Below are 16,330 nucleotides of genomic sequence, written 5' to 3' on the forward strand. Positions count from 1 at the left end.
AAAAAATACTATATAGTATTTTTGTCTGCCTAACATCCCTGACCTTTAGGGAACCACCCCCTGTTCACTCCCTCACCAAGTGGTTTCACTGGGCTTGATTTCAGTCTCCCAACTCCAAGGATGGGCACCTGACCCAGGCCTGGCAAATCAAATGATACCACCCTCCCTGAGCACCCTGACTGGCTCTAGGATGGGTATATGCTCTAAAACAGGCAAGGGACAGACAATGGAATGGCTAATGCAACATATATTCCCAACCCTCTTTTCCCTTACCTGACTCTATTATGTAGGATAGAAAAGCTAAATACTCATTTTGTTAGCCTATTTTGCAGCTGGGATGCCACGTATGACAGTTGTGGATGATGACATATGAGCAGAGATTTGCTAAACAGGCTTCTGGGAAAGCTGGGACAGGTACTGCTAGTGCTCTCTCTTTCCTCCATTTTCTTGCTTTGAATATGGATGTGATTTCTGGACAGGCCTCAGCTATACTGTGACCATGAGGTGACAAGCAAGGTATGCAGTTGACATGCTAAAGATGGTAGATCGGAAAACAAGAAAAAAAAAACTGGATCCTGGACACAAGTAAGCTGCTATACCAGCTCTATACTACCTCTGGACTTCTCGATATGAGGAAAAAATGAACTTTTATTTCTTAAACCATTGTAAGCAAGATTTTCTATTATTTGTAACCAAACACATTCTTAATCAGAAACCTATGAAATATTCTTTCTGGAGCTATTTGTAAAGCTCTTTCCAGAAGGATTGCTATGGTAATGGAATGAAGGCCTGGACGTCTAGTTCCATCTTTGTAAACACATGGGGGAAAGCCTGTCTGAAAACAAAGCGAACACATGGGAAAACAGGACAGAGATGAAGAGTCAGATTCCTGGCATGGAACATCATCTGACAACTGAATTCCAACTGAAGTCAGTTGTAGCTCAAGACTTTTCAGTTATATGGGCCTATAAATTTCCTTTTTTGCTTAGGCCAGTTTAAAACGAGTTTCACTGGAAAGAGTCCTGACTCTATACCACATGAAAGTATATATGTTAACTAAACATAAGTCATGAGTTACAAGGACAGGAAGGGGTATAAAGAGTGCTCTATTAATGACTATGATTAATAGTCAGTGAAATGAAGCAAGGATGAGCTTCTGGACTTGAGAGGCCCTAAGTGATATGCCACAGTCATCATGAGCTAACTGCAGAGTGCTAGTTGCTGCGGCAGAGTTGGCCAGACTGCGCAAGTGTCCTGAGCAGACATGTTCCTATTAGTTTTGATCCAACTACCTATAATTTTTAGACCTTACATTTTATGTAGTAATCTGTGACTTTAAGGAGACAGTAAATTAGGTTCTCCTTCTGCATATGTATACAGTTGACCTTTGAAGAACACATCTTTCAGCTGCATGGGATTGAAGGGGATGTTTTTCAATAAAAGTTACACCCAGTGTGTCTACCTCTCCTGCCTCCCCTTCTACCACCTCCACCTCTTCTGCCTCTACTACCCCTGAGACAGCAAGACTGACTCCACCTCTTCCTCCTCCTCAGCCTACCCAATGTGAAGATAATAAGGATGAAGACCTTTATGATGATCCACTTCCACTTAGTGAACAGTAAATATAGTCTCCTTATGATTTTATTTATTTATTTATTTTCAGACAGGGTCTTGCTCTGTTACCCAGTCTAGAGTAGAGTGCAGTGGTGTCATCATAGCTCACTGCAACCTCAAACCCCTGGGGCTCAAGTGATCCTCCTGCCTCAGCTTCTTGAGTAACTGGGACTACAGGCATGTGCTACCACATCTGGCTAATATTTTTTGTATTTTTTTGTAGAAGTAAGGTCTTGCTATGTTGCTGAGGCTGGTCTTGAACTTCTGGCCACAAGCAATCCTTCCATCTCTGCCTCCCAAAGTGTTAGGATTACATGCATGAGCCACTATGCCCAGCTGAGGCTCTCTCTTTGTGTGTGTATTTTTATTTCATGTAAATAGTAAAGTGTTATATATCTCTTTCTGCTTACTCATAAGCTTAAAAGGAATTCATCTATAAGTTTTCTATAGGTTTTCATCATAAAGATCTTTTATTATGTTAAGGCATAAAAAGGACTGAACCTTATCAAATGCCTTTTCTGCATCAATTGAGATAAACACGATTTTTGTCACTTAAAATGTTAAAATATATGGATAGATTTTCTGTAGGTGAACCATCTTTGCAGTCCTGGAATAAACCCTACTTGATATAATTTTTAAAAATTCACAAGCTCTACCTACTATAACTTTTTTGTTTGTTTGTTTGGAGACAGAGTTTTGCTCTGTTGCCCAGGCTAGAGCGCCCTGGCGTCAACCTAGCTCATAGCAACCTCAAACTCCTGGGCTCAAGTGATCTTCCTGCCGCAGATTCCCTAGTAGCTGGGACTACAGGCACATGCCACCACACCCAGCTAATTTTTTCTGTTTTTGGTAGAGATGGGGTCTTGCTCTTGCTCAGGCTGGTCTAGAACTCCTGAACTCAAGTGATCCTCCCGCCTTGGCCTCCTAGAGTGCTAGGATTACAGGTGTGAGCCACCTTGCCTGGCCTAGAGTGATAAGTTTAATGGTTAATATTTATTAAATGTTTAGTATATGCCAGGCACTGTTCTATGCCCTCCTTAGATGCATTACTTATCATTATAACAATTTAATGAGGTAGAAACAATTTTTAACCCTCATTTTACAGATGAATGAACTGAGATACACAGAGGTTAAATATAATAATTTGCCTAAAGTCACAAAGTGAGTTCTGGTAGAGTCAAGATTCATACTCAGTCTGTCTGAAAACTGTACTGTACACTTCCTGGGACACCATCAACATGTTGTACAATGTGCTGAGCCTGAGACTGACAGCACAGCTGGCACTCATAATCACTATAGTCCAGAGAAACATAAACTGAGTATATACTCTGTGTAGAGCACTACGATAAACACTATATATTTTACAGACTAGTCATCATATATAGAACTATAAAGCTAGGGGACCAAATTAATCTTTTAAAGTTAAAAAAAATCCAGGTGGCTGGGCATGGTGGCTCATGCCTGTAATCCTAGCACTCTGGGAGGCCAAAGCGGGAGGATCACTTGAGGTCAGGAGTTCAAGACCAGCCTCAGCAAGAGCAAGACCCTGTCTCTACTAAAAAATAGAAAGAAATTAGCTAGGCTGCTAAAAATAGAAAAAATTAGCCAGGTGTGGTGGTGTGTGCCTGTAGTCCCAGCAACTTGGGAGGCTGAGGTAGGAGGATCACTTGAGCCCAGGAGTTTGAGGTTGCTGTGAGCTAGGCTGACACCATGGCACTCTAGCCCAGGCGCTAGAGCAAGACTTTGTCTAAAAAAAAAAAAAAAAAAAAAAAAAAAATCCAGGTAGCTACATACCAAATATATTTGTGTGTAGGTATGTATGTATCTTCCAATCTCAACTGTAAATAGCCATAATATGAATGGAGATATCTTCAAGCAGCTTCTAATAGGTCAGCAAGAGCACAGAGGATATGCATCATGAAATCAGGGAATGGGCAGGGAGTGGGAAGAGAAAAGGCAGAATCTGACTGGTGGGTTAAGAGCTTCTGGAGCCTATTAACTTCTCTTGAGAACAGTGATCATATAAAGACCAACTAGTGAATGTAGATCAAAAGCTGAATTTCCACACTGGAGGAAAAATGGAAGCGGGCAATATTCCAGGTTCATTTACATTCAATTATACATGATAGGTATAAATTACTCTATATACATTTAGCTTGGATAGTATTCAGAGGTCATGAACACATGCCTAAGGAGATCACTTCCAGCATTGGTTAAAAGCCATTTAAAGACTTTAATGTCTGTGCAAAGTATATTTAGCCTTTGAGCAGAAATGGTCTCCTAACTAGTTTGCACCTCACCAGTCTTCTCTTCAAAACCAAAGTATTCTGACACCAAGACTAGCCAGGGGTACCCCTAACTTTTACCATGGTGCTCCCTTAAAGCCATCACTAAACTTAGGGATAAGCAAAAACATTACTATTAAGAGGCCAATTCATGTAAAAATATATAAGAAAAGATTTTGTTAGATATCTCAATCTATTTAGTTAAATAAAAGTGGAACTTTAGATTTACTGTTCCTCACCCTTTTGTTTTAGAAAATAAATGATATTTACTATTTTCATTTAACTAAAAGCTCTAGGTTTGTACAACTAACAGATTTTACAGTTTCTAGTAGAAAAGGGACTCACTTGCTAGGAGTGCTCAAAGCAGTGCTCAGTGACTTTTGGTGCAGTAAGTTACATTTTTTAACCGCTCTAGACAGCAGGCAGGAAACTCCTCAGGAAGCCTTGTTCTCCAGGCTACTGTTTAATAACTCTTTGACACAGAGGATTAATTAGCTGGTAACCATTAGCAATAGTTAAATTCCTCTAGAGATGGAAGGGTGGCACCAGGGTGTCTGATCTTAATCACTTTTCATTATTGGTTACCTCTAGCCAGGAAAGATTTGCTGACCTAATCAGGTCAGTAAAAGAGGAAAATTATTTTGCTACTTCTCAGGACAGTTACCATGAGGTATTGACAAATTAATGTTCCTGATCCTGGCCAATAAATGGAACATAACAGATTTTGTTAGTTTCTTCTACAATACAGAGATTTCCTTTAGGTTAAGACTTACTACACTCTTCTTAGGGTGTTTAGGGCCTCAAATTATTTTATAGTTTTAAACTAATGCAACAGAAAGATGTAACCATCAGAGTGCTATTTAAAATACAAGCATACATCTCTATTTACTAGCCTGGGCTTGTTTTAGAAGAGAACACACTTTAACATTGTCCTTTATGCTTGTGAAAACAGAAGCTCTGGAGTCACACTGGAATTATAGAGAGGGAACTGCAAGGGAAGGTGAGGCCTTGACCAAATAAATGTCTGGCTGGTAGTTTGAAAGGAGCATCAAACTCAGTCTGTCATTTGGTACCATCAATTTAAATGCCCAATTCAAAAGAAAGCAAGCCCAAGAAAATTAGTTCCCGGGTGGTCCCGTTTGAGCCTTATCTGTTCTGTTTTAGCTTGTTGTTCCTAGGAAAAGCATTCCCCTTACTCACTCTTGACATCATTAAGCTGTTTTGTCCAAAGGAGATTAGGAAAGTAGTTGTAAAAAAATGCTGCTAAATCAACAGGTGGAGATAAAAACCATCTTGTCTTTCTCAGCAGTGACCTGGCTGGTTGCAAGTAATATTGATCAGTACAAATCTGGAAATCTCTCTTCATACTTCTTTTCTAACAACATTCACATTTGATTCTGTGTTAGTGGCAAGAGTGCAATAGCAACAGCTTTACATTCCTGGCTGGAATGAGATACCAGGTATTTTGGCTCAGAACTTGGAAAGGACATATTGATATACATGTACTAGATTATGCCACTGAGGTCAAAGCTATGCCTCTAGTAACTTTTCCCATATACATCAATAAACCAGAAGATGCAAAGTCAGGGGTCATTTATTAGCAAAGGGGCTACAAAAATATGCACTTTCTTCTGTGGCATGGGGAATGAGGACATTTTATTTAGTTTGACAAATATTGAACATTTTCTTATTTAGGACCATGACATAAAAAAATATATAAAATCAACATGTAGCATCTTTGTTTAAAAATTTCAGTACATTATTGTATTGTAAGGGTAATCTTGCTCAAACAGATGGTTACCAGATATAGATCCCTTCCCCCTCCTTTTACCTGTTTATGAGGACCCCTGAGTATGTGTGCCTTAGCGCCTTCACAAGCCGTCCTCATTGCTTCCAGTGATGGTGTGCCCAACAGATCTGTGATCAAATCCAACTACAAGGAAACATAAAATCCAGATAAATAGTGAGCTCATGGAAACAACTTTTCATTACTCTTCAAGCATAGCCTTAGGGATGAGGACCAAATTTGGGGAAAAAAACCTTACAACAAGCTCCAGATTAACTGACAGGAGCTCCTACTTTCACTTAATGGCCTATTAAAAAAGGATTTATAGGAATTTATAAATTCCTTATTTAAAGAAATCTAAGAAATAAATTCCTATTTATTATTCCTATTTATTAAGAATCCATATGATATAGATAGAAATATAGAAAATATGTTTTGGCAAGCAAAGCATTCTAAGGCTAGAGCAATTTATAAGTCTGCCTCTACCTGCCCTATTTTCTTGCTACTGTAGCATTTATGATCCTTGCAGAGGTGAACTGTTCTGCTGATGGTTAATGACTATTATTTTCGAGCAGTAAATGAATGGATTCTGATACTTCAAATGGATTCAGGCTCATCAAGGAGCTAATCCACAAATCAGACAGCTGTGATTTAATACATACTCAAAACCCTCACACCTGAAATGAAAGCTAAGCTCTTAATGTTTGGGCCAGTACACACCCTTTATATTCTAGTCATGCTAGAAATCTACACTAGCAGAAAACTGTGGTACTTAGAAAACGATGATACCTTTTAAGACCATATTTAGTTACCTAGCCACAATAAAAGAGAACAATATAACAGTCTTCTCACAAACAAGTCTTTGTAGGTAGCAAACTATCTTACCAATTTTCTGTATTGCTATAATTGTTCTAACTTCATAATTTAATTAAGCAATAACATTTCATTTGGCTCCCTCCAGGATGGGAAATTCTTACCTAGAGAATACTTCTTTTCCTGGTTCTAGGGTTGCCAGATATAAAGCGCCATTTTCTGCATTTATCTAAAGCATGGGATAGCCATCAGCATCACTGCCCTCCAGGTTAATGAAGATACTTGAGAAGCTTGTTTTCCACAGAAGTAAAGATCTCTATATAAAGCATTTTGGGAAAAGTGTGTAGGTGATACTTTTGGACCTCTAACAATCACACTAACGGCAGAAAGAAATGACTAGCTCATGAAACAAATGGAAATATTCAGAAAGTTGTTTAGAATGAGGCAGATCTATGGATGAGAAACACTACTATGAAGTCTGCTGGTAATAGGGTAATTATTTCTCTGTATCTAGAGAAAACACAACAGAAGATAACTACTTCCTTCCATTTAGGTTAGACTATTTTCCTATTTTAAATCTTGATTTCTCACCCCAAAACACATCAAAAATTAGGTAGATATGAGTTCTCCTTCAGTGGCTATGTTAGACTGGCAAACCCAAGACCTACGTATTTCTCTAGAAAATGAGATATCTGAATCTCATTCCAGTTGCTTCACACTTTCCTTTACGTATCCTTTTCAGCAGCAACTCAAGATTCTTGTTCAATATATAGGATTTGAATACCTCCTTATTATTATTTATTTATTTATTTATTTTTTGAGGTAGAGTCTTGCTCTATCACCCAGGCTGGAGTGGAGTGGTGTCATCATAGCTCACTGCAACCTCAAACTCATGGGCTCAAGCCATCTTTTTGCCTCAGCCTCCCGCGTAGCTGGGATTACAGGCGCACATCACCACGCCCAGCTAGTATTTCTATTTTTTATAGAGACAGGGTCTTGCTCTTGCTCAGGCTAGTCTCAAACTCCTGGCCTCAAGCTATCCTCCTGCCTCAGCCTCCCAGAGTGCTAGGACTACAGGCATGAGCCACTGTGCCCACACAATAAAGTTAAAATTTATGAATAAAAAATAGGAATTATCCCAAGAAAATATGTGTATTAATGAATTTGCTTTAAAGACAATTAAAGTAACATGAATGGCTTCTTAAAGCTACATTTTAATCATCTCTTGATGATCTACGCCATATTTAAATATTTTAGCCTAACAGTAAAAGAAATTTTTCTAAATGTTCACATTTAAAGAAATCAACATAATATAAATTTATATTCAAAGCACAAAGTGTTAAATACATTAAGTCACCAAATACATTTCAAGTCAGAGCCATTCAGTCAGAAAGAACAGAGGCCTTCTAAACAACTGAAGATTATATACCTGTGCAAATTGTTACAGCAGAGTGTGCTGCTATGCATCAGTGTATGTAATAAAGTCAACACTCCCTCTAATAGGCTTGTAAGTTACAAAATGAATCTCTGTAATCTTCACTTTATAACTTTCTGAATTTTAAGTGAACTTGAATTTGCTAAAAGCGATTAGACAGTATAATGAATAAGGCCAAGATGTGTGCAAGATAGGTTTTTTCCTTCAAAATCTATAATAGAATTGAAAGCTACTAAAGCCTTCAAGTTAAATCATACCTGCTGAATGGGACTCTGTGCCTGAAACAATATTCTTCGTCCAAGTAGTTCTGCAAAGATACATCCTACAGACCAGATGTCAATAGCATTGCTGTAATGACGGCTGCCCATCAGGATTTCTGGAGCCCGATAATACTGAGTAACAACTTCCTGAGTCATATGACGGGATTCATCTAATTCTTCTACTCTGGCCAATCCAAAATCACAAATCTAAATAGAAAAGACAATCAAAACATTGTCAAGCAAATACATTTACAAATGGAAGCATAAAAATACCAAAACTTTGATAGACCTCTGAACTTTTAAAAGTTTTTAATGATACCAGTAGAGTAGATTTAGATTTGTGTTAACAGACAATCTGGTCTTATCTGGATGAGATGGAAGAAAAGTCTCAAGCTTCCATATAAAGTTCTACATAAAATGATGAATCTTAAAAATATTCTTCTCATCTTTATAAATGAAAATGTCTGTTTTCGAATAACTAAACTAAAAACACTAGTTCAATGCATATTTCTAAGTTTAATTTAGAAACCAAAATATTTTCAAGACTGGCTTGTAGAGGAAGATATTATAAGATAAAAGGGGTGTACCTTAAAGATCTCCTGAGCTGAGACTACGTCCACCATCTTTATGAAAAATATATAGTAAAATTTCTTTAAAACTACGCGTTTCATACTGAGTCCTATTGAATCAAGTTCTAACAAAGTACTTCAGGAGTTCTATAAACATTTTATCCAAACTTCACATTATCTATCTATTTAAAATACTAATTCACACTCAAATGTGTGAATATGTTAAATCATAGCACACTGGAGAATACTAATGCTACTAAGTTAATTGATTTCTTCATACCACAAATATTTAATTGAGTACCTGTTATATTTCAGACAGTATGCTAGACAGAATTTGGAGACATGGCAATACATAAGAACGACTGGTTAATTTCTATACAGACCTAGGAATAAATCTTTTCTTTCTATTTCTGTTTAACTGAAAAGTATGCTGAGCTTGCAAAGTGAGCTGTTAATAAAACTACTGCTTATCTTTAGGAATTAAGATTTTCTTGATATTGGGCAACCAAAACACAGAAACTGGGAGCACTAAGGATGAGATCAGATAGTAATGGCCATCTAAGCTCCAGTGGTCTCACTAATTAACTTTACAAGTCAATATTGTAAGTCATGAAATAACATTATAAATCTGTTTTCTAAATTGACGTTCCAGAATAAGATTTTATTTGAAAAAAGGCTTTGGCAGCTTTAAAAAAGTCTGAAAACCATTGTTTCAAAGAAAACAAAATTTACCCCAATTTGTGGCAATCCCTCCTTTCTGACTTGAATCTACCATGTCTGGTCACATCAAATGAATTTATATGTATATGTGGGAATAAATCAGTATGAATCCCACATCTTTAAAACTTAAAAATGGAGGAAAAATTTTCAGACCACACAGAAAAACAATGTAACAATAAAACAAAAGTCTGAGTTCATCAAATTCTCCCAAAGGCTAGTGTTCAAATAACATTTTAAAAACTATTTCTTGGCTATGACTCTTCAGGATATCTTTTAAAGCAAAACAAAATCAAAGGAAAGAACTTAGATTCTTTCTTGCATTTATATGAAGAAAACTAACCACCCATCCAACAAAAAAGGTCTTCTGTTATAAAGCAAATCTGTTGTTAAAAACATCAGTCTGATCTGAAGTTGTTTTTAGCAACTTATCCGGAAGACAATCTGAACCCAAAGTAAAAAACTTACATGATCAGATAACTAAAAAGATTCCAGCAAAATTACATATCTTGTGCTAATAGAAAATATATTTACAATATGAACGAATACTAATTTAAAAAATGTTTTATTACAATTATCATCAATGAATTCGTACATTTGAGAACAGAGAATTATTGTCTGTAGCCTAGCTGTCTATTCTGGCTTTTCAAAAGCAGGTCTCTGAGTCAAAGGGGCAGAGCAAAATTTCAATTTGTTCTGATTTGTGTGTTGTGTATTCATAAATGACATTTTCTTTTAGTTGCCCATTCGTGTAGCCAGAGGTGACAATACCATAACAGAAAATTTGGAAAATGAACTACAGTAGTTAATGGCATCAAGCATGACAGGTTCTGTACAAAAGTCCTTTGTGAAGTCTTCCAACCAAAAACCAAAATAAGAAAAATTGGCTTAAATTGACACAAGATTGATTTGTTATGAACAAGACAAAAAATTACTAACTATAAGGTTTTAGAATTTATTTTTTAAAAACTAAAATGGGTTTTGGGGATAGGTTGCAAGTTCTCCTTAAAAAGTGAAAACGAAGCAGAAGAATGCACTCAATGACCTATAGAAGGAATATTTACTAGACTTTGGGGACAGTTAACTTCTCTGTGGCAACAAAAGACTGAACTACAATATCAGCTATTTTCAGGGAAAATATGAAAAATAGGTGTTTATCTTTCTACAGTTAAAACAGAGTGAAGGCTCTTCAAAGCTATATAATGAAGGGAGAATTTTCATTCATAAATGGTATAATCTACCAGCTTTTAAAGAGAATTGGCCCACAGTTCAAAGAAAGCATTTAAAATAAAATATGAATATACTTGGCTTTAATGCTTAGTTTAACTGCCAGCAACCTAAGTAATAATGATAGTCGTGATTACTTTTAAAGTAGGTAACATTTTAAAAACAATTTTTTCTTTCCAAATATATGAGTTGAAATGTTTACTGTAGACTGAAGCTCTATATAATATAGCAGCCACTCATGAAATAAGAGGAATTTTTATTTGCTTACACATAGATGACCCAGCTCTGGGAAAGCTCTTATCTCTTATGTCTACCACGAGGAAAAACATAGTAGACTTCTCACTATTCAGAAGTTCTGCCAATACGTATCTGTGTTAGAGGTGAGAAAATGCACACATGTGGATTTTGCTATGTGTGAGCCACTCTAACAAAAGACAATGGGGGTGGTACAAGGGAAAGAAGTAAAATTGAAACAGATAACTTGAGATTTTGGAACTACTAAATATAAGTAATCCTGTAATCAATTCCTCTTTAGAGGAATAACTGAGGATTGGCTATTATATATTGTGGAAATACATTTGATAGGTGCATATATCCTATTCTGGCTTAGCATTTTCATTTTTAAGTAGGTTTTTGCTTTCTACTTTGCTACCTCAGTCAACAGTATATAGAAATATTAACTGTAGGCTGGGCACGGTGGCTCATGCGTGTAGTACTAGTACACTGGGAGGCTGAGGCGGAAGGATCGCTTGAACTCAGGAGTTTGAGACCAGCCTGAGAAAGAATGAGACCCGATCTCTACTAAAAAAAAAAAAAAAGAAAAAAAAAAAAAAGAAATATTAACTGTGCAAAAATGTAGACAGTCTTCCTAAAAGCCTTGCTTCATTCTCACATAAATAGAAGCTTGCTGATCTAATATTTCTTCTGATATACACTTCTTTTAATAATGGAACAATTTGAAAAGAAGTCACTTTCTCCATTCTACTTTCTAGTTATAATGTAACTAGAAATTCAGTGTTTCCAAAACATAGGCAAAATATGAAAAGAGCATGAGGCAGGACTACAAATTAGTTACTATGGCCATGACTAGTGATATTGCTAGTGAAAACTGGGTACTTTTTTTTTTTAAATGAAGGAATGACACTGTAGAAACTGAGTACTTTAACTTTTAGTAAAGTAATGAAAATACACAACTGTTTCTTCCACAAAAACATGTTGTTCTTAAGCCTGCCCTGACATTCTTATTTCTCTCAGAAATTTAAATAAACTGAAAAGCTACCTTTAGAACACAGTTGCTGTTCACAAGGAGATTCCCTGGCTTAATGTCTCGATGTAAAATGCCAGCTGAATGGAGATATTTCAAACCTGAAATAACAAAGAGATTAATTGCAGATATTTAATTCCTTTTACTCAACCAATGATTTGGGAAAAACCTTAGAAGAAAATAAAATAGAGGATTTAAAATTCTTTCCTAAATAACTGCATAATAGACATTATTAAAACCTTGACTTACACCTCAAAAATCTGTAATTTTGCTACAGTAAAATAAAATGTCATCAAAGGTTTGCAGTCTAGAGATAACATCTATAATTCAAAAGATTATATAGGTTTAAGTACAGATAAGCCTCTTAGGCACTGGAGTTAAGACTGACCACACTAATATCCTTAGATTGTTCATCAGCGTGGCTACTGGAGTTCTGCTTCTGATACTCTTAACCTGCAATTCTGAACCTGCTCCAACAAAACAGTTCCCATTAACCAACAGGGAGCCTTTCCAAGTTCAGATTTTTCACCAATATGACGAAACTCAGGAACTTGCCCAGGTTTGTCAGTAGTACTCACTACTGAGAATCAAGAGGGTAATTCATCACTTTTTAAATATTTCTGACATATTAAAAGACTGATGGCTTTAGCACTGCTAAAAGTAGCAGCCTCAAGGTTGAATTTTTTTGGAATAAAATGTAGCAAATCACATTTTTCACAATTATAGACAGTATCTTCCCCATTTCTCCCTACCACAGAATAGCAACAAATTTATTGGATGGAGGTGAACTTTCTAGTTTTAATATTGTTTGGATGTTTTAATCCCTGTGGCAGATGTTTTTCAAACTCTATAAAGAATCTGTTAATTCTATAAATTCTGTGGGAAAATAGAATTTTACTAGGTAAGAAAGTTGTTTCCACTTTAAACAATTCTCCATTTGTAATGGCCAAATTCTGAAGGACACACCTGATGGCCAGAAGCAGCATCAATAACGTTGGCCCCAATCCTTTCTCAGTCAAGTCCATGTTCTTTAATGAGCCAGTCTGAAGTTATTTAGCTGACTGTTTCTATTGGTCTTCCTCAACTGCTTTGGTTTAAAGGTCACTTTTTTTTCTCTAAAGTTGCACTCAGGAATGCCAGCTAACACTCTGAGAGGCCCACCTACCGCTGGCTTGCAGGATAGATGTCATTCATAGGTGATAGTCACTTTTCACTTTAGTCATCTGATGCGACATACTCCTTCCTACTTTGTGGAGAACTAAAGACTGTTTAGTGGATTTGTGACAAACAATCCTGCTTATTTACCTCCCTAGATTAACCCACTCAATTACTTAATTTGACAGGGCCTTCTCTTCCATCAGTAAAAATAAAAATTACTTGGCCTCCCTTAAAAGCCTCTTATTTAACATCAAGTACAGAAATTATAAAATATGCCTTGTTCAAAAGAAAAAAGTCTTTAGGGAAGAAGAAAGCCTTGAAAGGTCAGATTAAAGTCCAAAGGAGAAGTAAAACATTTTATTTATATAGTGACAATGCCTTTTTCTTCATAAAGAAAATCTTACCTCGCAAAATCTGATAAAGAAAAACTTTGACATGATCTGAGCTGAGTGGTTGAGGAGAGACAATAATTTTATGTAGGTCACTCTGCATCAATTCTGTGACAACATATCTTGAAGTTTTAAGTTAAGGAGAGTTCAAAGAATTCAGCCCCCAACTCCTTCAAAGTAGTTACCAAATCTAAAGAATAACGTCCATTCTCAAGGCTGGAAAAGTTTAGGGAATGAAAGCTCCTAGATAGCATTATAAAGGTGGGAATTCCAGCCCTCATGAGATAAAACATTGCTAAAATTAAAAGAATTTATACATTTAAAAGTCAGCAGAAGTAAACAAGCAAATGATTTTCTTACAATCAGTATTATAAAAGAGAAAACCAAAGTCAAACATTTTAAATAACAGCCAAGCCATAAAAAGTGTGAGGACCAAATAGTCCCAAGGCCTACTCAGACATGTTACTGGAGTGTCCTATGAGTTCAAACACAAGGGGGTTGGTGATCTCATTGTAGGCCATCAAGGCACCAATGGAAAAAATCATAACCTATCCCACAACTGTGGCTTAAGTTACTTTCTAAAATATGTTATTCCTAAAAACATGTAAAATGATAAATTCAAATCCAAGTCTCTCTACAATCTTAACAATTATTTACCTTTGCATACATTTATTAAATCCCTTACTAGGTTTTAAGATTACTATGCTTTGTACTCTTTTGTATCCTCAGAGTTTTGCTCAATCAACACATGGCAAATGATCAAAGGCTGGAGCCTGGGGAGCCATGGAGATGTGGAATTCAGAACTCTTGCAAAGCATGTAAGTGTTAGAAACGTTAAGGAATCAAAAGTTTGGATGAATTTTATGATTTAAGTATAACTTTCCTTATGACAATTTATAATTTAATGTTTCAGCAAAAACAAGTAGGAAAGGGGACAATTTAGGAGTAGGGAGGAGAATTAATAATGACAGCATGTCACATAAACAATTGAAAACTCCCTCGAGATTTGTTTTACAAATGGCTTTTGGGTACTAAACTATAGGCTTTCCTTCTCCCTCATTAGTTGTTCTTTCTTAGTCTCCTGGTTTTCCTCTTTTCTTCAACCACTTAACGTTGAAATGCCCCAAGGTTTTGTCCTCAGTCCTCTTCTCTATCCATACTCACTCTCTTGGGTATTTGGATCCAGTTCTATGCCTTTAAAAAACACCCATGCTGATGACTCCCAAATTTGTAATCTCTAATCTTTCCTCAAGTGCAGCCTTGTATATCAAACTGCCTTGTATATCAAACTGCCTACTCATCATCTCCATTCGATGCCTGATTGATATTTCAAACTAACATATCCCAAACTGTATTTTTGCTCTTTTCCACCACTTTTTTAGCTGCAAACTTTCCCACAGCAAACCTACTTTTCCAGCAAGTTGCTCACACCACAAACCACATCAAGGAGTTATTGATTCTTCTCTTTCTCTCTCACCATGCCTCCAATTCATCATGAAATCCTGTGAGTTCTGCCTTCAAAATTTAGTCAAATTAGGCCACTTCTTATGCCCACTGTTACCATGCTGGCCCAAGACTGCTAGATTTCTAAAACACAGCAACTAGGATAAACTTTTTACCGTTATTATTTTTGTTTTACTTATATATTCAGATTTATTCTATTATATAGAAAATATAATTTTTAAGTTTTTGACACTCTTAGATACTTTAATCTTAGGTTTTATCATCCAGATCCTTTCCAAAGAAATATAACCTACTTCATAATGAAAGTTAGTGAGAAAATGAGATTTGGCATGTACAATTTCCTTATAGGACAGTTTTCAGTGACGTGTTACAATTATTCTATAAAATGATAAACAGTTAAATTATGATATTCCCAGGGTTACATTTAGTTTTTCCTAGTAGTTTTTTTTTTTTTTGAGACAGAGTCTCACTCTGTTGCCCAGGCTAGAGTGCTGTGGCATCAGCCTAGCTCACAGCAACCTCAAACTCCTGGGCTCAGGCACTCCTCCTGCCTCAGCCTTCCGGGTAGCTGGGACTACGGGCATGAGCCACCATGCACGGCTAATTTTTTCTATATATTTTTTAGTTGTCCAGCTAATTTCTTTCTATTTTTTTTTTTTTAGTAGAGACGAGGTGTCGCTCTTGCTCAAGCTGGTCTCGAACTCCTGAGCTCAAATGATCCACCCGCCTCGGCCTCCCAGAGTGCTAGGATTACAGGTGTGAGCCACCATGCCTGGCCCCTTAATAGTTTTCATTAAACTTTTTCTTATAAAAATTTTCAAACACACAGAAAATTTGAAAGAATTCCATAAAGACTACCCGATGCATATATATATACCTACCACCTAGATTCTATACTTAACATTCTGCTGTATTTGCTTTGTCACACATCTATCCATTACTCTTTCCATCCATTAGTTCATCTAAATTGGATGCATTTCACAGAATCATCTTTTAGGATGAAGGCCAAATTATGTCACTTTTCTGCAAAGGCTTTCCATTTCATTTAAGAGTAAAAGCCAAAATCCTTAAAATGGCTTATAAGGTCATAAATCATCTGGTCTTCTTACTTCTCTGACCTCCTCTTCTATCACTTTCCTCCTGGCTATTCTCTGAACATGCCAGATACACTCCAATCTTAGGTCTTTGTTCTAGCTATTCTCTCTGCATGGACTGCACTTCCTGACATCTTTGGCTAACTCTTTCAGCTCCTTTGTGGTTTTGCTCAAATCTTGTCTTTCAAATGAGGTGTGCCTTGACTCTAATACTAGTTATGTGCCACATAATGACTTTTCAGTCAACAGTTGACT

General features: G+C 36.4%; 1 protein-coding gene across 2 annotated transcripts in view; it reads right to left on the reverse strand.

Annotated features, from left to right (window-relative positions):
- Positions 1–16,330, reverse strand: part of NLK (nemo like kinase) — a 145,240-nt gene that overhangs the window by 20,601 nt on the left and 108,309 nt on the right. The window contains exons 4-7 of one of the 2 annotated variants that reach the window (XM_045525405.1): positions 13,533–13,573; positions 11,986–12,071; positions 8,191–8,400; positions 5,731–5,832 (exon numbers count right to left, since the gene is read on the reverse strand). In XM_045525405.1, the coding sequence (XP_045381361.1) occupies positions 5,731–5,832; positions 8,191–8,400; positions 11,986–12,071; positions 13,533–13,573 (439 nt within the window). Of the gene's footprint in view, positions 1–5,730; positions 5,833–8,190; positions 8,401–11,985; positions 12,072–13,532; positions 13,640–16,330 lie in introns of both variants that reach the window. The other variant, XM_045525404.1, reaches the window with a different exon arrangement.

Source organism: Lemur catta, chromosome 15 (genome assembly GCF_020740605.2).
Source record: "Lemur catta isolate mLemCat1 chromosome 15, mLemCat1.pri, whole genome shotgun sequence".
Classification (NCBI taxonomy): domain Eukaryota; kingdom Metazoa; phylum Chordata; class Mammalia; order Primates; family Lemuridae; genus Lemur; species Lemur catta.